This window comes from Charadrius vociferus, unplaced genomic scaffold, assembly GCF_000708025.1.
Source record: "Charadrius vociferus isolate BGI_N301 unplaced genomic scaffold, ASM70802v2 scaffold964, whole genome shotgun sequence".
Taxonomy (NCBI): Eukaryota; Metazoa; Chordata; class Aves; order Charadriiformes; family Charadriidae; genus Charadrius; species Charadrius vociferus.
Window position 1 is genome coordinate 136,331 of NW_009647945.1, and position 23,601 is coordinate 159,931.

Consider the following 23,601-nt stretch of genomic DNA (forward strand, 5'->3'; position numbering starts at 1 on the left):
TTAAAGGTAACGTATCAGGCAGTACATGTCTGCTCACCGCCTGGAAGTCTGGTGCAGGGCAAGTCCCTGGCTAAGCTCCAGCAGCTTGAGCACGCCGAAGTGACAAACCAGCTTCTGACAGGGAGAGCTGCTCCACCAGGGTAGAATTGCTCCCCCAGCACCACTTTCAGATTAGTTCTTGAAAATATGAAGTCGACTCGAGGCTGACAAATCAGCTGGAAATTAGCCAAAGAGACCTTGTTCTGCTCATCCAGATTTTTTTAATTAACAGTTAATGTTAAAAATCAGAGACCTATTTTAAAACCCCGAAGAACAGGATGATTACACCAATCAGCTCTGTTTGAGAACTGGAAGAAATGCCTCCTTTTACCTGACACCTCAGCTCTAAAGTACAAGTTATCAGAATCTATTAATTCTAAAATTAAACATCTTAGCTACTACATGGAAACTAATGCCAGTTTTATCAAGTTTCAATTTTCATGTAAAAGTACCTGGAGAGAAGGAAAAATAAAATAAATAATCTACCTACGGTGAAAGAAGTATTATTCCCCATTTCCCAACATTATAAGAATCGGAAGCCAACAATATGTCTTCGACGATACATCTTTAGCGTCCTAAGCACACAGCCAGGCTATCCCACTGTTTGGCAGAAAGATGTACTAGAGAAAAGGCGACACTTCACTGCAAGTCCTGATACTTCAATATCTACCAACAAAAAAAAAAAAAAAAATCAACCTCTCTTTAGGAAAATAAAAGAGTGGGGTATTTATTTGCTTGCTATGAAGTCAGACGTTTTAATTGCTATTTAAAATTGACTTCAACCATCCTACCTTCCTGCTGCATCAACAATGCTGACAATTGACTCAGTTTATTTACTAACAGATTCCAATACTTCATTAAAGAGCAGGACCAGGAACAAAGCAGTCCTTGAAGTGGCTTTCAATACAAGTTTTCGCAGTGAAGGAGATTTACAGGTTGAGGCTCAGCCCAAACTGCTTTCAAAATTGCTAAAGTGGGTGAGAGAAATGCCCTGAGCAGCATGGCTCACTGCGCAAAATTATCCGACAGTGGGGGGGAAACTAGGAGGGGCTCCAGGGCTCTGCACCATCAAGGCCATGAGGGAGTAACTGCTCATTACCCTTTGGTTAACACCCCACTTGAGGGAGCATCCCTGGGACCCAGCTTGGCATCTGCTGCATTTGACCACGTAAGCTGTCACCATGGCTTCAGGGCTCCGCACAGTTCTGGGACGCATCCGAGCTCAGTTCTGTTCCTAGCGCTACCTCAGCCTCTGCTTTCCAGCGATGCAAGAAGTCATTTGCTTTGGACAACGCTGTTAGGTCTTCCTGAAGCAGCATTTTAGAGAGGCACAGATCTCCCACAGATGGGATACATGACATGGTGGTCTTTGAGGTAAGTCATGCCCCAACATTAAAGGGGGACAGACTTTCTAGGAGAAAGTCTTCTCAAGGATCTGTAAGGCCTGGCAGTAAGCAGAACCATGCAGTTTGTAGTAAAGGAATATGCATTAACAGAAGAAAACCTGCAAAGAGGACCAAAAGGTGGTATTTAAAGAAGACAAGAAAGGGAACGTCGCTATATTGAAAGTACCATACCAGGGCAAGAGAAAGACATAAATGTACATGGCAGCCCTGCCCTATACATCTCTTAGGAACGAGGCACCAGTTCCCAAAAGCCAGAAGACAGAAACATTTTGCTCGGCCCGCCAGACGCAGCCCTGGTACTGGAGCTTTTCAGCCCCAGGGAAACCTCACTGGAGTTGTGCAGGCTCCAGACTACGTACATCTTGCCCAAACCAACCTCCTTCCTCAAGCTTCTTGGGCTCGGTTCAGATCTGCAGACCCCACCTCTCTCCGAACAGGCCCAAGCACACTGTTCGTTATTTGCAATCCGGGGTGGAGGCACTTACTAAAGCGGAAATTGTAGAATGCGGAGGATCACATCAAAAAGCAAATTGAGAACTGGGACATCTGAATTTGCCATGTTTGCAGGTTCCACCCTTCCCCGAGGTTAAGGAAGTGGTAGAGGAGGATTTGCTTGTGTGCATTTCAAAGAGACATTAGCATTTTTCCTGCAAACTGCCCCAGCACCAGTATCATCTATGCTAACATCACGTAGTAACAGGCAGCAGGAACGGAACGCCCTAACAGGTGCTGCTGAATATGCCCCAGTGTGGCTTTTCAGCCAATATCTTGAATATCAAGATGTTTTCCACCCCCAAAATATAGGAATTGTTTCCAGAGCTGCAAAGTTTCAAAATTCACTTTCACTTAAAGCTATTCACGAGGGAAAAACAGCAGTCAGATTTTCTGTGAATGGAACCAGCGTGAATTTTAAGCCACCAACTCAAAACAGCTCACGTTTGACTCAAAATCTTTCTAAGTTACACCACATTTGTGCAGAAAATAAGCTCAGTTTGTGATAGCGAGTGGGAGGAAGGAGTGTTAAGGGACAAGGAAAAAAAATAAAATAAAAAAAAAAATATCTACAGACACGGCAAAGTCAGATGCTCCAGATTTGAATGTGTATTTTGACATAATCTACAATGTCTGCCCTAACAAGCAAACTCCTCCACCTCACATAGAGCAAATCATGCGCCTGCCCACTACTGCTGAGGTGTGAACAGCAGACCCGAATTGGCCCAGTAAAACTTAAGCTTTGTTGTTATTTATAGTTTAGACAAGATACCCAGTTTCCAATCATAGTAGGAAACTGACCGCAACAAGAGACAGTTACAGAGAGTTTAACTTGCCCACAGACTAATCGGCTGGAAGAGCTAAGTCCATTTGAAAGACAGAGTAGGACATTCACTTCGCTTTGTAATTTTATCTCTGAATTATCTTATTATTGTATCTCTGAGGGTTTAATGGGCCTAGATAAGGGGACGGCTTGTTTGGATCTCAAAGCAATCAAATGTAATTGAATGGATTTATCTTATTACAGTTCCAACTATGGTGTTTAAGAAATACTCCCGGCACTAAAAGATATTTGAGCTGCCCTATGCCTCAAAGAGTTTAGTTTGTTGGTTTGGGGGCAGTTTCTGGAGATTTAGGTTGTTTATTTTGCTTTACAAACTCTGGGATAAAAGGTTGGTGGTTTTTTGTGGTTTTTTTTTTTTTTTTTAACTGCAATGCCAAAGTTTAACATCATCAGAAATGGGCCGTGAATATGTCACTTATTTCAACCAAATCCCCAGAAACATTTAAGTTGTCTTTGATTAAAGCCAAACTCCACACGTACCCCAGAGGGGTCTGTCATTGCCGAAATCCATAGCAGCGGCCAAGACTCATCCTGTGGAGCAGCAAAAACATCACACTTATCTCATGTACGAGCTGGACCTGGCTAATTTTAGACAGAAGAGATGGGAACACCAAACAAGCAGCCACTAGAGTCATGAGGACAGCATACCCCCAGCACTCAACACAGCCTCGGTTTTCTGAGGGCCAGTCCTTAGCAAACACGAAGTCAAGCCAGATTCAGGCTGGTCAGGGGAACGGATACCCACAGCATGGTTATTTACTGGCACGTGTCCCCCAAGACCTGCAGATAGGCAGAAAGTGACCTCTTTTTCTGCTCATGGTGGTAGATGCTGAAGGAGACACACACTTCAGAAACAGGAACTTTTGAGCTGACCCCTCCATTTCACAGAATAGAACTGCTCATCACTCCAGAAGTATCAGACATGCCTGGCAACTGCAGGCCTGCCTAATTATGGAATTAAAATATTCTGGTGTGGGCGTTAATGAAATTTCCTTTTAATCAACGGACACGTTAGCTCCATTAGGAGATCACACTAAGGCATCAGGTAAAACGTGACTTTTGGACACTTGAGAGAGTACCTGTGTTTGCAGCCAAACAGAGTATGGCTCTTACCCACACAATTCAGATCCAGGGGAAGCATGACACTGGCAGCCTGTCCCAAAAAGACCAGCTCTCAATCTCTTCCTCCACAGGGTCAGACATGCTCTAGCAGTATGGGTCTGTACCTTCAACCCTTTCAAGAGTCCTCGCTGTAATATTTCAAGCCAGGTAATTTTCCTAGCCAGGGGTCTCAGGGAATGAGAGCTGTTGAACTGGAATGGCATGTTTCACCCACCCCCGCCACACACGCTTCTCGATGTGATCTGCATATCTAGCTACAGCTTTCCAGACTCAGCAGAGCTAGGCAAAGTCAACATCGTGTCCCTGCAGTTACACACCACCTGCCTACAGCCTTGTGCAACAGGCAGAGAGACCTGGATTGCCTGTTCAATTCCTTCTGAAGGAGCACAGCTCCAGTGCAGGAACCCAGGAATCAAGAAGTCTGGGCACTACCCACTGGAACATACCGTTTGAGTTGAATTTAGATGCTTAATATCTCTGTGCTCTCCCATTTGAATTAAACAGCTCCTACTTTAAACATAACAAAGCTGAAGAAAGCATGCCGGAGGGGTCAGGAGGGAAGAAGGGGGGAATCCCTCGACTCTGCAGTTTGCTTCTTAAATCAGTTACCAGCACACATATTTGTTGATCTTCAGGTCACGTTACACAGTTAGTATTTTACTGTGGCATCCACTGGGGCTTCCTCTTGCCACAACTATCTTCCTAAAGCCAATTTTCAACTACAAACAACTTGTACAGTTACACATTCTCTTCTCACACAATCCTATTGCATGCATCCATAATGTGCACACGATGAATGTAATGGGTGGAGGCCACCAGCAATCAGATTAACTGAAATTAAAACTCTCTTACACCGGAACTTTGTTCTGTACCAATGTAAATTTGCAAAGAACCATTAAACAATATACATACAATAAACTCATCTGTCAAGAGAAAGCTAATTTCAAGCTACAAACGTGACAACCTAATCACTTTCCTGTAGTTTGTGCTATCACCCCAAAGCCTCCCAGCCCAGCAGATGTACACCTCTTAAGGACTTTGCTTTCCATCCATGTTATCAAACAGACAAACACAAACATCCAATGGCTGTACCTTTAGGAGATGATGCCCCAGAAGCTGCCTCTTGGTGGGAGTGCAGAGCGGTGGGCTCTGCATGCCCCTCAGTGGGTTCCGAGGACAGTGGTCCAACCTCCAGTTCCTCTTCAATGGATTCCAGTGTTTTTAAGGCTACAGTCTTTGACTTTTCCCCATAAGAAAAACTTCCCTGGTTTTCCTCCCCTCCCTGCAAGTCCTGTACTGCAACATGCTCTGGGTTCAGCACAGAGTTCTCTTCACTTTTGCAGCCCTGGTTTTCTTCCTGTCTTTGTAGTTCCTCACACCTCTCTCCAGACCTCTGGGTTCTGAATTGACTTGAGCCTTCTGTTTGTGTATCAAGGCCCATCAAAGAGTCACTGTTATTTAACTGTTCTGCCGCCTGATCACCCTCTGCTGACAGAGCAGTCTGGAGTAGTATGGCTTCTTCAGCGTTTTCACGCTGACATGCAGAGACCTCTTGCTCTTCACCATCTGACAAGAGTCCATCTTTGACAGAACAGTGACTATGACCAGTCTGATTCTCGTTTACTGTCAATATTTGTTCAATCTCTTTGACTTCCTCAGGGCTGTCCCTTCTTCCCAGCTCAAATTCTCCTCCTTGGTTCTGTTCTGGAGGACTTAATGGAGAACTAAGATTTGGGTCCTGATCACTGCAGCAAGCACCGACTGCTCCTACATCTGCCGTGTTCCCTGAAGAAGGAGAGCCTCTCTCCACACCTACATCTGAACTCTCAGGCGCGATAAGCAGTGTAGCGGCCTGGACTAGCGCAACACTTTCACCAACACTCTGGCAAGAACCATCAGAACCTTCCTTCAGTGTGCAATGTGGTCCCAAAGATTCCAGAACAGACACAGGTGAGGCATCCATCTGTGTCACCTCATTTTGACCCTCTGTCAGTGGTCCTCCATGTCCTCTCAGTATCACCTCCTCTTTAGCAGGAGCAGCAGCAGCATCCTGAATTGTTTCTGGGCTCTGCTCTGATGTTTCAACAGTAGGATTTCTGCTAGGACCATCACTTTCTCCTTCCATGTTTCCAGGAGCACCAGGCATTTGTGTTTTGCAGTTGACACCATCACTAGCACACACGTCGCTGTAGCTGCACAGCGCATATCGCCAGTCGATTGAGTGTTCACTGCAGGTCTCCTGCTCTGCAGATGAATCTTGTGCACTGCAGGCAGAAGACTCAGCCACAGGAAAGCTATTCCCCATGTTTCCAGGACCACCTGACATCCGCTGACCTTCTGGAGACAGTTCTCCACGTGCCATCATTTTGTTGCTTTCCAATGGAATTACATTTTTGAGAACTTCTGGTGAAGAAGTCCTCAAAGTGTCCATTTGACAGTGCTCCTTCTGCATAAGTGCCGACTGAATTAAGTTCTTGGAGTAGGTACTGTCTTGAATGACAATAAACCTGTGCTTGCCTTTAGACGCATTCACTCGTGCTCTGGGCTGAGTTAGATAACTTAAAGCTAGCGATTGGGTTAAAGAGTCCGTTTGTGGCCCAAACCGGGGGAGCGAAACTTCTGTAAGCTCAACGTACTCCCCTTCAAGGTCACTTTTCAAGTTGTCTTGAGGCACAGGACTTGTACACACACCATTGACAAGAGCTTCACTCAACTGCGGAGCTGTGCTGTTAATGACCAGGTTGTCTCGATTTGAACTTTGTTCCTGTAGATACTGAGATCCTAGGTCTGGTGAACTGCACTCAGCATGGTCCATGGGGAGGTACAAAATTGAAGGTTCCTTTGTTATTTCTGGAGAGATGATACTGTTTTCAATTATTTTTGGTTTATTTATAAATTCAGGATTAACCACTTTATCCCAGGGGACACGAAATATTTTATCATCAGTGGTTAGTAAACAATTTTCCAGTGCTATACCCATCCGCTCTCCATTGATAGTACTCAACCATTCCAGAGTAAAAATAGAGGTATAGGAAACTTCTGGAATCACGACTTCCTCTACATTATGCTTGTCTTTTGCCAAACATTTCAATACAATTCGTGGAGACTTCTTCAGATAGGGGACCACCTGCAGGTAGAAGTCACCAGGCTTTAAGATTCGCCAGTCAATGGAAGCCAGCTGGACTACAATCTTCTCATGAATACACAGGGGCCAGCCCTCGTGGCGAAACAGCAAGCCACAGTACTGAACCTGTGGAGAAAAGAGAAAGCGTTTTCAGTATCAGGAACAGACCTCAGTTCAAGCTTTTGGACAAGAGAGATCAATGCTTCTCTTTCACAGCTGTAGCAATAGAACAGTTGAATCTAGCGTCTTTGGTTATTAGTGTAGGGGAGTTTTCCATACTGAGGTTTTCTCTTTAAAAAGCAGAAATAAGAAAAGCTACCAACACAAATCACCAGCGTCTCAGGACCTAAATATGAACCAACCGGCTGCCAGAAGTCTCAGCCCTGTTTTAAAGCTGGGTCAGCACAGACAGGCAGAGGTCTAAGCCTCAGAAGCCCAGCACAGAGAAATATGGCATTCTCACCTGCCAGTGCTCAAGCCCGGAGACCCTGTCTCTGCCTCATTTCTGACTCATTAGGACCAACTGGGCTGACTAAGAAAGTGAAAAGTCAGACCATACAGCATCCCTAACCAAGTGCCATTAAAGAAACACAGGCAGACAGCACTCTGCTTACAATGCACAGGTGAAACCCACTGTCCTCAACTAAAGACCATCCACAGCCTTAACAGAGAAGGTGACAAATACTACACATCATTTCCAGAGCACCCACAGCGAGGTACACTCGATCCCAACCTGCCAGAAGGAGGTTGTAGATGCAAAAACCTCATTGCACAGGATGTCACTAGTCAATCTGGCACCACAAAATGTCTTTTGTCTGGTGAAGCAGTGTTGGATCGTTAGACTGAGGTCTGCTGGAACTGAGGTAATGAGCTTTGCTGATGAAGGAAGGCAGAATGAAAATGCCAAGGTCTGCCTGAGGACTTGTTTTTATTCCCCAATATGCTCTGCTGGAACATGCTGCATATGCCACCTAATTTTGGTAAAGCCAAATTGAAGAGCATGGAGCCAGGTAAAAAGCATCACTCGGCTGGTGCTATCAAGAGCCTAGGCAAGACAGGTGGAGACAAGTTACACGGGATGCAGCAGCAAGGGATAGCTGCAACCTACCAGTGATGGAAGGAGACACTGCCAAGACAAAGCAGGAGAAAGCAGGCAGCAAATGAGGAAAGAATAGCCAAACCACAGAGAAAGAAGGCAGCAAGTCCCATCAGAAAGCTGTGAGGAACTACACTTAGTGTACCAGTGATTTCCTTGTTCCCAAAACATAGCAGCACTCAGGACAAGTCTCAGACAAATCCCAATCAAGTAAAAGAACTGAAGTTTCATGGCTGAACTGACTTGACTCAATTATTTACAGCTTTATCACAACTTCAAAAAAATAAAATCACTGCTTTGAACTTGGCTCTGTTCAGGTAAAGTAAGATTTAAATTGAGCCATGGCATAAGCCATCAGTTTCATGCTTAATTTCATCTTCCTCTGTCACAACAAGGGTTTAGATAAGATTCACCTGTATCAGACGCAATACTTAATTAGGAAGCTGTCATCTGGGAGCACAAAGACTTTCATATTGGCAGCATTAGGCTTCAGACATTTTATCTTGTTTCTCTTACGCGGTCACATGGAAGTCGTGACAGAGAAAGCAATATAAGAATTCTGTTTTCTGCAGGCCAAACAGATGAGAGAGAAAAATGCTTCAATTCAAATATTTTGCCATGTAGCAGAGAAAGCACAGACTGGAAGGAACCTCCTCATACACCTTGAAACAACAGGTAATGGCATTAAGTAATTTCTTTCCTGCGTTCATCAAGCTTTACCTTCAGCCCAGCCAGGCTTCTTACCCTCATCACACCTAATGCAAAGTTGCTCAGAGGCTTGAAAGCCAAAATCATCCTTCAGATTCAATAATTCCTCCTCCTCAACCCTGGAGCTTATTCTCTGGATGTGTTCCCATTGCTTAAAATTATTAAACCATGTCACATCACCTTAACACATCTCCCTTGATCACTTCTTAGGTTTTACCAAGGAAGCGCTTCAGGCAGGCCTTTTTTTTTTCTCCTTCTTAAAAGAAGACATTTCTTTGTTCCACTTTTTCATTGTGCAAAGCACTGCATATAATGGCACCAACACTTCCCAACTGTGCAAGAAGCATCTCTTGAAGCCAAGATCACACTTGTCCTCCAGTCACGCCCCTACGGTAACCCAGTCATCTGCTAGTTTTTCTTTCCAAACTGATGAACCGCAGTTCACAACAGAAATTCTGCCTATTACTTAGTAAAGGCACGTGCTTGCCCTACTGTTATAAAAAAGTACATACAAGTTTTAGAGATCATCTTGTGTAATACATTTATCACCCTCCTCCTCCTCCTTTAGGTTATTGCTCATGTTTCCCAGACTGGTTTCATCACAAATATCTGTCATCTGCATACTCTTACTTTTTATGCCAAGGTCATGGATGAGAAGTAACATGTGCCTCATGACTCCTGTCTCCAACTCAGTTTTCACTGCAGTACAAACACTCTCCCTTTCACCAGTTTTTTACCTATCTTGCAATACTTGCATAAATCTCCATCCCTTTGGCACAGCAATTAATTTTCCATATGACTCCATAATAAATCCTTTACGGAAGAGATTAGACATTGAAACTTTTCTCACTAGAGAGATGCTTTATGAAAAAGGCTCGTCTTATACTACCTGTCATGGAGCAAACCCCATGAAAAAACGTTATCCAGTTTTTAATGGGTCAGTTAATTCAGTCCTTGCTCAGTGTGTGTTGTGTATGCTCAGCTTGTTCTCTGTATTTTGTTACTGGCCCTGACTTAACAGATTCAATAAAATCCCTGTTACCAGACACTGATGATTACATGGTAACTTCTTCCATATTCCAGGATTGAGACCAGCCAGTCCCCTTTCTTTGACAGAGTCATTTCCATATCCATGCAGAACAACTGCCCCCTCCCTTTCTTTCTTTAATAATTTAGAATTAAAAGGCCTAAAATCTAACACACAGTTTCCTGTACTTCCCTCAAAGGCATGGGGAGCTAAGCTTTGCAGTCTTATGTTCTCATGCTTTCTGATCTCTAAGACACAGATGTTTCTCCACCAACTATTCCCTTTTTTGCACAGCATGGCTGAGTTCAGCAAAGCAAGACCTCCTCTTACAGCACACAGTTTGCAGAAGTTGCTACTGGCTTCAGCAAGCCTCAGGCTATATGTACTTCACTGACTTTCCGTCAAGCTCAAGACTCACACAGCACCTTGGTCAACACAGCTTCTATCTCTTATAGAAGTGCTCAAGCCAAATATTTTGTACACGAGGTTCTAAACAAAAACAATGTGGTGTTTTCCAGAAGAGACTGTACAATTGCACCCTACACCAGACCACATCAACCTTTCTTCTGCCATTAGAGCATTTCCTAGTAGATACATTAAGGTCATCTGGACTGAGGGCCTTTGGGGAAAAAAAAACCCAAACAGATAGACTGAAGAAAAAAAAAAAAAAAGAAAAAAAAAATCAGTTCCCAAACTACTATGAATAGTTTATATGACTGAAAAGTGAGAGACACCAGCAGCAGCAGCATAAACATAAAGCTGAATTGCATCTGCGCCTGCCTGACACAGAGTTTCTGTTAAAACCTGAATGCAGAGTAACCCATGTGGGGGCCATTCATACATTAAGAAATCCAAAACCTAACCTCACCACTTAGATGACCTGTCTGCCCGAGGACTGACAAGTTGAAGAAAACTCAGCAATAAAATCACCAACACCAAAATGCAGAATACATTGAAGTTCCTGAAAAACCCTACAAAGCCACAGTCCAAATTGCAGCAAGAGCTACAGAAATATCCAAGCAGAAGTCCATCAATAGCCTAAACATTTCAGAGTTTTAGAACTTCAGAAGTGGAGCTCCTCATGCTGCTCCTGCTCCAAAAAGCACCCAAGGGAAGATTACAGGAAGAGGCTTATTTCAGTTGTTTTAACATTTCACTTTGAGGCTCAAGTCTTTGCTCTTCCAGTCACTACCAAGCCAAACCAGGCTTGTCAGAGGAGTGCCAGGAACACACTATATGCCCACCAGCTGCAGCCAGGAATAAAGCTGAGGAAAGAGGTGGACACCAACGACAAAGATGGCACAAAGGTGGTAGCTCCTAGAGCTATGGGAATGGCTGGCCTGGAACAGACCAACAGTCCATTTAGCTGAGGATGTCATCTGAAGGCCAGGGGCAAAATCTAGTTTCTTACTCTGTGCTGAGTAAGAACACAGCCCTCTCCAACCCCTGGGGATCACATATAGACTATTGATTTTAATATGCCAAGCTGAAGCCTATCACCTTGTCTAATACTTCATGAAGCCACTTACGCTTTTGTCACTGTTTGGCTGAGAAAAAGATTTAGTGCTCTCAAGATTTCCTAGCGTAGCCATTCAAGACAGGAGTTACTCCTTCCCCCCTCCTCCCCCAGGAAAAGCTCACAAGCACCAGCTGAACTACAAACTAGGGAGGAAACATTGCTTCTGTTTAGAATCTGAAGAAAGCAGCCAAAACTTTTAAAGAACAAGTAATAAGAAGTAAATCCTATGATTTCAGACAGTGAAGACAAAAGAAGGGGCACACAATGGAGGTTTGAGGAAGAGGAGTCCACAAACGAAAGAAATAACTTTCAGCAATAAAAATTCAAACAACCAGATTTGTAAATGAAATGTGGAATAGCCCGGGCCCATCTCTAAAGGCAACACAATGTACCCAGAGCTTCCTTTGACCTCCCTGTATTGCCATTCTGAAAGTACAGTCATGAGTCAGGGGCCAGAAGGGTTTGCAAGAAGGAAAAGCTCAAGGCATCCAGCTGTGCTCTTTGAGAGGCCTGTGCCTGCACTCTGCCTCTTGCTGCCCACTCTCCCAGACATATCACACTTCAGCAAAAGCCTCCGATTCCTAATGCTGAGCCCTGGGCAGCCCTCACTGGACGTGGCTGCCCGGCCACCCCCACCAGCCCTGCACTTGTTGCTCCTGGGCAGGCCGGGGAGTGCCAGGCAGGCCCTGAGCCCTCCCCCATTCTCAAGCTTGTGACAGGAAGGTGCCTCCAAGCACAGCTCCTGCCCCTGCACCACCTCCCCAAACAGTGTGGCATGTGTAGGATACCCTCACCATACTGGTTTCCCCCTCCAACAGGAGGCCTCAGCCACCACCAGCCCCCTTGCCTCCATGTCCTCGGGCCCCATGCTCCAGGCCAGCCTGGGGGGCCACCAGCCCCCTGAGACCCTCCAGGGCCCACCGCCCTCACCCCTCTCCCCCCTCGGGGCCCCACCGCCCTCACACCTCTCCTCCCCTCTCAGAGACCACTGCCCTCACCTCTCCTGCCTCAAGCACCCTCGGAGCCTTCCATCCTCACACCTCTCCTGCCGCAGGGCCCCCCACGGCCCACCACTCTCACACCAAAGCCCACCACCTCAGCACCTCCGGCTCCAACAGCCCCTGGCTCAGCCAACACCCACCATGCCCATCAAGGCAGCCCCATACTCCTATTGGTTGCTGCAGCCTCAGCTGTCCTCCCATTGGCCACCGAGCACTGCAAGGCCCTCCCTGCCACCACACCCCTGTCCCACAGGGACCTGGGCCCGCAGGCAGCCATGGCCCGTGGTGGCTGCATGGCCTCGCCAGCCCCTGCCCGGCTGCCCAGGGGGGGACATCCTCCCCTTCAGTGCCCAGCAGACCCCCCTTGCAGGCACCCCTTCCTGCAGGCCGCCCTGTCGCTGCCCCAAAGACGTCCCTCTTTGGGAGAGCAGCCCTGTGGGCCGGGCTCTGCGTGGGCCATGGCGGACAGAGGGCCGCACCGGGGCGCAGGGCCATGCTGAGCGGCGGGCTCCTCTGGCAAGGCAGGCTGCTCTCCTTCCCTCCCCTCCGCCACCTCACCTGCCCGGGCCACCGCCGGGTGCTGGGAAGCTGCCGAGATCTCAGGGAGTGAGGAAATTGCTACCTCGCCTCCTTCGGTGAGGGAGGCGGTTTGGGGAAAGCCATGAAAAGTCTTGCAGTAATTACCGGTTTGTACAAACTAAAAGCCTTTTGTTTCTTTAAAGGGGAAACCACGCTATGTACCATCTCATTAGAAACTGCAGCTAGATAAACCGAGGGAATAATTCCCATCGGAGCATTCAGGGTGAGAGAGAGCAGCTCCCCAAAATCTGTATGCACGACTTCGGATCGTTCTGTGCCTGCTCACAGAGACACGGCTGTCACCACGCTGGAGGCCGGTGACAATGCGGCAGGACAAACACAGCAACAAAACACCTTTGCAAGGTGACCAGCTCCCAGGGGTTGTTTCATGGATCCGTCGTATGTGATGGGTGTTTCCCCCCAGCATTTCACCTCCTTGAGACAAACGAGGAACTCGCCGTTTCAGCTTCTATCGAATATTTTTCCTCCTCCCAGAAGTCCCTTGCCCTCCACCACGAGGACTTCTACCAAAAGCCTGGCTGCACACACCCTCTAGGTTTAGAAAGAAAAAGGCTAGAACAAACTCTAGTTTTAGGTTGTTGGGTTTTTTTTTCCCCCATCTTGCAAACTTTCAGCCAAGTTTGTGATGGAGGCATTTGACTCATAGTTTCTAACATTTTAGACTCCCAACAGCAAAGCACGTTAATCTTGGACTCGTTCTGGCAGTAAATGTAACGTGACTCCTCAGGGCTACTGAGCCTTGCGACTGTTCCAGCAACCATCAAAGGGGAGCCGGAGTTCTGGGAAAAACACTGACTGGCAGCATTTTGCCCCGCACATCCTCCTGCCAGTGGCAGGAGCCCGACAAGCTTCATCCACAGGGCCAGGGAATGGCTGGGGTTAGAAGCCACCCAAGTCAGCCATACCCAGCAAACAGGTTGCAAAGGCTTTGCTAAATCTCCCCCTCCGAACCCTTGAAGCCTTCTAGTTTGGTGTCGCAGGTTATGGAAGGCGAGGGCACCGTTCCACATCTGATCTCTGCACGATTAAGCTTCAATAACAATTTTCCAACTGTTTCCTAATTGTCTGCCTGCCCTCCCCACCTAGGCTGCCGTACACATGCACGCGCTTTTTGCCAGCTGTTTTACATACGAGAGAAGAAAGCAAGTTCCCCAAGAAAGCCTTCGCAGGCCTTAGAGAGCATGATGTACTCACACAGGCATCCTAAAAATCCGTCTGAATGCACTGCAGGATGTGCTTGGCTGGAATCAGGAAGTCTATGAGGTAGCGCAGTCCATCCCCACGGTACGTCTTCTCCGCCACATCAAAAACTTGGCACAGAACAGTGGCTGCGGTAGCCTCAAACGGAGGGTAGAGTGCTGATAACGTACTCTGAATGCAACCGTCCAGCGACTCCGAGTCCTGCCAAGAGAGAAAGCATTAGCGGTACCACGGCACAATACACTCCAGTGCCCTGTCGAGCCCTACGCCCAGGAGCGCAGCCATTTCCGAATGCAGGAGGAGAGAGGATCAAAGGAGCAAAGTGCTGTCCTTTCTAGTTTCTTTTGGCACCGGTGATTCCAGGTAAACAAAACAAAAAAAAATAATAAATCTCTCCCAAAATGCGAGTGGAGTGCTCGCAGAGTGCTGCGCACAGCGGCGAGATTTCCCAGCTTTTGCTTACACAGCAAGTCCTTCTCCTGACTGCGCTGGGTGGGGCTGCTATTAAACCATTGCCGCAGCACGTGAGTGCGTGCGAGCGAGAGAGAGTATCATGGGGTGGACGGATCGGCGGCCCCCGTGTTTCGGACACCCGGGGCTAGAGATGCCAGCCAGCACTTGGGTACATTAAAGCTCAGTGTTACACTCTTCAGTGGGCTAAGGGGAGACACGGGGACACCAGTTGTGCTGAAGCTCCTCAGCCTGCTGTGCTCTGCAGTCCCCACGCAGGATGAGCTTCCGGAGCCGTTTGGTACCGGGGAAAGCCGCTCACCACTGCGATTCCTCATTATTCAAAGTTGTTTGCCTCTCATGAAAGGCTCACTCCGGGAGCCAGGAATTTTCTGGAGTGAGAGATGCCTCACAACAGGATCCACAGACTGCGTGTGAACAGGGTTGTCTTTGGTGCCTGAGCACATGCAGCGATACATAGGACGCCCGTTCCCTGCCCAGGGATCCGAGGCAATGGCTTCCCTATGTCCACCTGCCAGCCAGAGCCAGCCCAAGGTGTCAGGGCCAATTCCAATGCTAGAACCCAAACTCTGATTTATTGCATGGGTGTAAATCAAGACAGCTTGCCAAAAAAAAAAAAAAAAAAATAATAATAATAAAATAATCTGTACACATCTGCAGAGATCAGCATCCCTCCCTTTCCCTTCTATTTTAGAGGGGACCCTTCTGGCTAGCTTACAGCCAGTGGGAGTGAGTTGTGCTACATAACCAAATGAAAGTTTACTCAGGTGTCTGGCCAGATCCTCATCTGATCTAAATCCACCTCCCTTCACTAGAGACAAGAAAAGCATTTCAGCCAGTGGCCCAGAAGCCCTACAGCCTCCTGCAGAACAGGAACAGCTGCATGGACATGCCTGAAAACATTCCTAATCTTGCTGTGGGACTGAGGTGAGAAAGTTAAACAAAGCAGTGCCACAACAGCTTACGCTGCCACCAGGGAACAGCAGGATGAAGGGACCAGGAGGAAGCAAACCGTTTTATTGGTTCCACTCCAAGGGAGCATACATTCATGGCTCCAGATACCTCCACTGGCTTGAGAAAATGCAACAGTCTCAGAGCAAGCCTGAACCAACCTGCAGCCACGGCAGAGATGATGCTCCTCACACAAGTTGTCTTGTCTCTCAGAGCTACTCGGCTCAACGACCTTTAAATTCCTCCTTTAGAGGGTTGGATGTTTTAAGCGCAATATAAACTCCCTGCTCTGTTGTAAAGCCTTCCTGTAGGGCAGGATTGCACAGGAGAGATGAGGATGCCCAGGCAGTGCCTCCCCAATCCCTGCCTGCGCCGAGGTGGCAGAACACAGGTGACAGGCAAACCACACACTGCCCGTGGCACAGCACTGCTTTATTACCTTTCCTGCTGTTTCTCCTGATGTCAGCAACAAGGAAGGCTAAATGGCAACATGCTCCTAAAATGCTTGCAGCTTTTCTGAGAAACCAGCTAGCTGCCTCCTGCAACACCCCTCAAGGTCAGCGCAACCAGATAAACACAGGTTAAGGAGCTATTTTTCATATTCTTAACCCAAGTTGAATGCTAGGACCGAGCATTTAACCCCAATCCTAAATGGGAGGAGAAGGCTGTTTTGAACAAGTTTCTTTCCACTCAAAAGAGAATGATGTAAACCCCCAACTTTTATTCCATTAATTGAAATGGAAAGCTGGAAGTTTCCAGGCACTTCCTCTCTGCAGGAACAGGCCTTCAGAGAAAGTCTTCTACTAGAGGTAGAGGTGGAGGTCAAGAGCAAACTGCCAAGAGCTGACAGCCTGCAGCTCTCTGCACAGTTCTGGTCAAGACCACCCCCACGCAGGGTGTGAGGGGAGGACTCAGCAGAGTTCAGGAAATCTAAGAAGAGAAAGCAGACCGATAGAAACTGTGGGATGAGTTATATGGACCCAAAAGGACAGCCTAAATAAGAAATGTTCCCTCTACGTGGTATCCTGGACCTGCTAAAAAAGGCATGGAGGGGGCTATAGGGTGGGGAAATACGTACCAAACCCAACATGCAGCCTCTCACAATTGGATATATTAATAATATTGCTAAATATTGATATAGCACGCTGAACGTTACACATCATTCCTCTCCCATGCTCTTGTGAAATGACAGAGAGAGGCCAAGCGCAGCCAGCTGAAGGCGAGCTCCAGTAACCTCTGCTGACACCAACCCATCCCAGCAAGCGTCTGTGCCCTTGTCAGATAAAACTGGCCTTGACACAGGTGCTCTCCCACCCAGCACCAGCCACCACAGAGAGCCCAGCCAGGCGCTTGGACACACTATCAAAGCAGCGTTACTGCTGGTAGCATTTGGCAACAATTTCTATCTGACCCTCCACAGGTTCAAAGTCTCAGCCAAAACCAGCTGGGGTTGGTTCTGTGCCATCTTCTGCCCCCATGCCCTGCTTGAGCAAAATTCTTTCAGATATCAATCCCCCCCCCCAAATGAAATTTGTTAAGTTTACTATTGCAAGTGAGACAAAGAAGTGAAAATATTTGCACATGAGTCAGTGCATCGCTCTAAGGTTCTCACACCATTCCTGATGCCTTAGCAAAGCCTTCACAAGACAATTATTAACATTGGCACCGAATCAAAAATCCTTTACATGGTTAAAATAAACCAAGTCGTATATTATCCTTCCTTTAGTAAAATACAGAATAACCATAGCCTGTAGCCATTGTAGCGTGCGGTGCTAACAGTGCACTCCTTAGCAGAAAGGCTTTATCTCTCTCTGGCTAGACTAGCCATGAGAGCTGTGCAGGCTTTGAAGGAACAGAGAGAAGGTTTCAACCCCTACAGTTTGGTAGAAAGAGGACATGTTTTCACCAATCTCTGCTAATTCCATATGAAAAGCCCTCAACACAGGAGCAAATTCACACATCGCATCGTGACGCCCATGATTGTACCACCAGCATCCTTAGGCAGCTGCAGAACAAGGATGGATGGAGCCTTCCTGTGCTGCAGATTAACACGGAGGCTATGCCACTTTTCCCACCAGTCTCCCAGGGCTGGGTCCTGCCTGGGTGGAGGATGAAGCATGGCAGAGCCTCAGGGGCTCAGAAGCCACCGTGAAACACAGAGGGTGAAACATGGCAGAGCTTGGAGCCTGCAACAGCAGCGGATTCGCCTCCGATCATGAACTCATTAAACCAACTCACAGTTCTAGGGATGGGGCTGCTTATTTGTACTAATTAACTTCTCAGATTGCAGAGTGGCCTGAGGAAAGTGCCTCAGCAAGGGCTGCAAGAGGCCGCATGGTCCTGCTGTTTAATGCAGGAGCGCAGATGGCCAGCCTCACACATCTAGCCTGTGGGCAGCGCCGGCCATGCAGAGAAGATGTGGTTTGGAGGCACAGAAAACTCACATGAACCAACTCGAGAGAAGGGGATAGCATCCTGCGCTCCAGAGGCTGATAAACCTGAAGTCTAGAGTCCATCCTACCTACAAACCACATCAAGCAGGCAATGCAACCCCCAGCAGGCACAAGGAGAAACCTCTGCAACCCAGCGAGCAGAGAGGAGGAGAACAAACTAAAGCCAGCAAGGATCCAAGGAGAAGGCACTCCTGCCCCAGCTCCCTTCCACTTCAGCCCATGCCCGCCTGTGCAGCTAGCCCACAGCAGCCCCCAGGAGCTGGCAGAGCACAGAAGCCTCCTGGAGAAAGCAGCCCCCTCCAGGGAATGCAAGTCTCAGGGTTCCTTCCCTCCAACAGTATTGCCACATCCCCCTCACGGGAAAGGTCCTGGACACTTGCTCCTTTTCAGCCACCCAGCGCAAAGGCAAACAGGAGCGCTTTCCAACCAAGGCAGAGAGCATCTCCCCAAGCAAAATGTGTCTGGGGACTCAAATGGTTCTTTGTCAATAGCACGGGAGGACCTATGAACTCCAGCTCACTGCCACCGCTCTGCCAGACGCTCACCACACCTCCCAAAACAGAAACACGCTTTTAAAATAACTCCTCTATAAATCAAGGCGCTAAATAAAGCCCAGGTTAAGGTCATGTCCGGCCATACCGGCTTTCACTGCTCCTCAGCTGGGAGCCGGCTGCTGGTGCAGGGGCTGGAGCACAGCGAGGCAAGAGGAAAGCAACATGCAGGGACAGGCTGGGCTCTGTGTGCAGAGCCGCGTGATGGAAACAACCCAGCGTGGTCCCACCGGGAGGGCTGGGGAGAAGGGAGAGCTCAGGAGGGCTTCACAACTGGCAAAGAGCTTGGGTCTGAATGGGGGCAGGAATGAGCAGGGTGTGTCCCCCCACTGCCGATATAATGGAAGATGCAGAGGCTGTGAAATGTATAGAGGGATAAAGACTGCTGTGGCAAATCTCTGCTGCTCAGCCCTAAGAGTCCCTTCTTCCACCACAAACTGCAGTAGGAACCAGGAGTCAGGGAGAGACGAGGTTATGAGTGCCTGGGCAGAAGCCTCAAGCCAGGTCTGCCAAGCAGGCAGCAGGGAGAGGAGCCCGGGATCAGTTACAGTCCTGCTCAGGGGACACATCTACCTCTCCTGGTGCAAGCAGCCACTGCAGGATGGGAGAGGAGCCTGCCAAGATGCATCTGGAGTAAGCAGGAGCTTCTTGGGCTTTTCTAGGTGCACCGATTGAATTTTCTGCCTCAGTTTTGTGGGCATGGAGAGAGCTACGCAGCAGCTCCAGCCACTGGCAACTCCTGCCATGCTACATTTCTTTCTGACTCAGGACTCAACTTCTTCCTCTTTGGGACCTGCTGCTCACCAATTAAGTCTGAACCCCGAAGAGCCTCCTACGGGTTTGGAGAACAAGAAGTCATCCTGCCCCGGGTGCAGAGAGAAGATCCCCAGGGCCATACACCTTGCACAGCATCAGAATACCTGCACTCTCCAGCAATTGCCTGGGACAGCAACCCAAGTGGCTCGGAACAACTCAAGTCAGTGCAGGGAAGGGCTGCAACGCTGCTGGACCCACCTGGGCCTGCAAAGCCTTGGCAGCATTTTCCTTACAACTCACCCAAGCACCTTGCTAAGAATTCAGTGTCTTGCTCGAGAATTTTGTGTACAAAACCCCAAGTCTTGGTGAAGGAGAACATGAAGAGGCACAGATCTCCCCTGCTGACAGCCCAGGCGCTGTCTGAAAACTCCTAAAATCCATCAGTATGCTGAGACCAGACTAACTGACTAACCCATGACTTATGGCAGACAACACTCCTTTCTAGCTGGCTGGACTGGCCCAAGTAACATGCTGAGGATTCATCTTGCAGCTGGAATTCAGCTAAAGGATCTGCAGCTCTGCTCTGAGAAACCTAGACCCCCATCTGAGTAGCCAAAGAATGAAACTACATATCCCAACGTGCCCCAGTTAAATCCAGCGCTTGCCGTGGCTTGGCAGAGTGAGGAGCATAGCTGGGTGGTGGAGCAGAGCCCGAGAGACTGTGAGCACAGCGAGCAGTGCCTGTGGTACGCCCAGCTCTGAGTCACCGAGCGTCTCGGCTCCCGCTCAACAGGGAGGCCTTGCCAGGAGCTCCCGCAACTTTCCCCTCCTTCTGCCGGCTGCCCGGAGCCTGGCCACGTCCTGCACGCACCCATTTTCTCCCCTCCAGCCTAGGTACTGATGGAAGCGTGAAGGCAGGACAGGGGAGACCAGAGTCTGCAAAGGTGAGGGGAGTGGAGATGACCCAACCCTCCCACACCCCAGAACTGGAAAGTAAAAAGAACAGCGAAAATGGGAAGAGGCAGAGCTCCAAGCATCGCAGCGCAAGCGCCTGCCCGTGGGCCCCAGCCAGCTTTGGGACGGGGGGGAAAAGGAGCACACAGCAGGCGCTGAGCAGGGCCGGGTTTTGCTGGTCCCTCCGCCAGCAAAGGCTGCCGTGCTGCGCCGCTTGGCTGAGGCTGCTCAGCTCTCAGCTGACATGAGAAACCTCATTTCCAGTAAAAACAGACCTCCGGGCTTTCCACGAAGCTTTTCCACTTTCTGACACAAAGTCGAAAGCCAGGCCACTTTGCCTCTAAAAACGAGACGTTTCTCCGTTCAAAAAGGTCTTTGGCTGAAAACAAGGCTTGTTTTTCTGTCAAAATTTGAGATTTCCCACTCCATTTCTGCAGGGAGGAGAACCCTCCCAGCCCCATTTCCTGAGCCGCTCTAATCACAGCGGCAATGAGTTCAAGGGAGAAAAATCTTCCCAGAGCAAGTGCCAGCTCCCCCCTCTGCTGCTCGCTCTGAGGCTCAGGGGGAGGCTGGGAGGAGGGCGCCTGCCTTCGGCACCCTGCCTGCCTCTGGATGTTTTCGCTAAAATAATGTACTATTAAGTGGTGCGGCTACAGAGGTAAGGCATTCACACTGCTGTAATTACACCACCTTCCTGTGAGATAACCAGGAACGGTTCTACCTGCTCTTTGGGCTATTGTTTTAGGCTTTACAGGGAGAAAAGCACAGCAGCCAGTTCCACTTGGGAGGAAAGTGGTTGCAATCTCACCCAGGCCAGCTTCACCTACAGGCTGCGCCTCCGAAAGCAAGCTGCCTTCTGCATGCCACCATGGAATCCCTTGTGCGGGGCACGGCCGTAGCCCGGCTCGACTCCCCTGCCGCTGGGGCAGGCAGGACGGCTCCGCAGCCTGTGGATAAATCAGCTCCTACAGCCTTGCAGGGAGTGGTGCTTCGGAGACGGAGCTCGGAGAATCATTTCCAGATGCCTCCCTCTGTTCCCCCGGCCCTTCTCCGGGTTGATGTGACTGCAGCAGCCAAAGCAGCTCCTACTGGGCAGCGCGCGGGATTATCATTCCAGGCACTGCAGGAAAACAAGCGCTTGGAAGCGATTAACTCATGATCTCTCATTTAATTAAACAAAGGGAAAAATGATGTATTTGCTTTTCAGCTCTGAGGTCCCACTTCTGCGCATGCTGTAGGTCTGGGCATGCTCAGCCAGGGAAAGGCAGGCCCAAAGCTAGGCGATCACCCCACCAGCCCGGGGCTGGTTTGTTTTCACTCAACGGGGACATCCTAGGTTGCTTTGAAAGCGAAGCGTGACCTCCTCCCAGCCTCGAGCTATACCAATGCTGTCCTTACGCTGAAGCAAAAGGCAGGGAATAGTAGAGACCAGAGGCAACCTGATACAGGTACATCCCTGGCTCTGTACCACCCTTCAGGTGGCCAAACGTTGGCATATGGCAACATGACCAGCAGCAGTCATCTGGGTCTGCTCCCCTGCCAGAGAGCCCTGCAGCCCAGCAGGATGTTTACCTGGGTCTGACACAGTGACACAAGAAGTAAACCTGCTCTTAATGTACCCAAACCCCAACATTGATCCATGCCAGAGATATATCGTGGTGTTTGGGGAGGACAGCCTGTGCACCAGGAGAAGTAGGGCCTTCACCAGCCCTCCGCTTCCACGTGCCCCCGAGGAAGCCCACGCATGCAGCAGCTTGTACAGCTCTCTGCTGTGCAACCATTGCCTGACCAAATGCTGCTCCTCAAAGGAAATGTCATCACGTACATTCGGACACAGCAGTCCGGCACCTCTTCCCACCAGAGCTCTACATTCACTTTACTCCTCTCTACCTTTTCCTTTGGGTTTTCACACTCCAGGTTCTCTGCAGCAGGGCCTGTGGCTTTCTCCTTCGCCTGTGCAACATCTAACACATCAGAAAAGCTGCTGACAACTGCTGAACAGATTAGAGAGGCCAAACTGGGGATGAAACACTGACCCACAATCCACGAAAGTCCTCTTATAGGCAGAGAGGAGCAGAACTGGGGAATGGAGATAAGCCTTTCCTCACAGAGCTGTGTCCTGCTTGTAACTGAGCTCTCATTGAGCTGAGCAGAAGGTAGGTCTTATCCAGAGCAAGGAATGAGCCCTGCTGCCAACGGCCTGTTACTTTCTATTAGCAATTGATCGGGGAGATGATATAGGTGTTTAAAGGGCATGTGAGAGAACATGCCAAAGCCCTGTCCTTAAACATACATCTTCCAATTGAAACAAGGACCTGCAAGTAGATGAGAAGAGCTGTGTATAAGACAGCATCCTACAGCTGGAGACCAGCTTATTTTGGTTTAGTTTAATCAAGGGATTAAGTCCTTAATCTGAAATAACTGTCTAAGCACAGATTTTTTAAAAACATCATTGGCATAGATCTAACCATGCAATTAATTAACAAAGCCGTACTCGGTGTGATGCAAAGCTTTGGGTACTTTTAAAACACCTTTTGCGGCAAGAGACTCATGCTGGAAGAGCGCGAGCACATGGCGGCTGTGGGTTCATTGCCCGGCGGTAGCCGCATACACCTCCGCACCTCCTTGAGACCCCCCAGGGCAGAGCTGTGTCCCTCTTCACTCCCCCCCACCAGACGGCACGGGCTGCCCTGGCTTGTGCACCAACAGTCTGGCCACAGCACCATTCGCCACAGTCCAGCCAGGGATCTCTACATTCAAAGTGCCACGTTCCTACAACAGGCTTGGACGAGGCTTGCTAAATCCCATCAGAAATCCCAGACAGCCAAGAATTTCCCAGGCCACTTCTATACAAGACAAGTTGTGGGACATTACGGCAGACTCCCTTTCTTTACAGGGCTCTTCTAGGAAATGCACTAAAAATCTTTCTCCCTGCTACCCAAGAGAATTGCGTGAGCTCATTCATCTTATTACTAGTTACAGGATTTGCTCTGCTCTCAACTTCAAGCATTGGCATCCATCTGGCAAACCAACATGAGCAGCAGCATCTAGTACCCCTTACCATTTGTGCCTAATACCGACCAAATAACAGTGCACTCTAGGCAGATGAAAGATTTATTTATACCAGCCAGCTATAAAATACCCTGGGTAAGTTCTTAGCCAAAGAGGTCAGCTCATTTTAACACCTTTTAGTCAGAGGCATGAGGCCATAGCCAACACCTTGCTTTCAGACACCCGTCTGGGGGCATCTTACAACAGATGGGCAGCCTCCTGCGCTCAAAGGGAAA

At 48.7% G+C, this 23,601-nt stretch overlaps 1 protein-coding gene across 1 annotated transcript in view; it reads right to left on the reverse strand.

Annotated features, from left to right (window-relative positions):
* Positions 1-23,601, reverse strand: part of PLEKHG4 (pleckstrin homology domain containing, family G (with RhoGef domain) member 4) — a 105,742-nt gene that overhangs the window by 59,754 nt on the left and 22,387 nt on the right. The window contains 2 exon segments of the mRNA XM_009883255.1: positions 6,238-7,153; positions 14,173-14,379. Coding sequence (XP_009881557.1) covers positions 6,238-7,153; positions 14,173-14,379 — 1,123 coding nt within the window.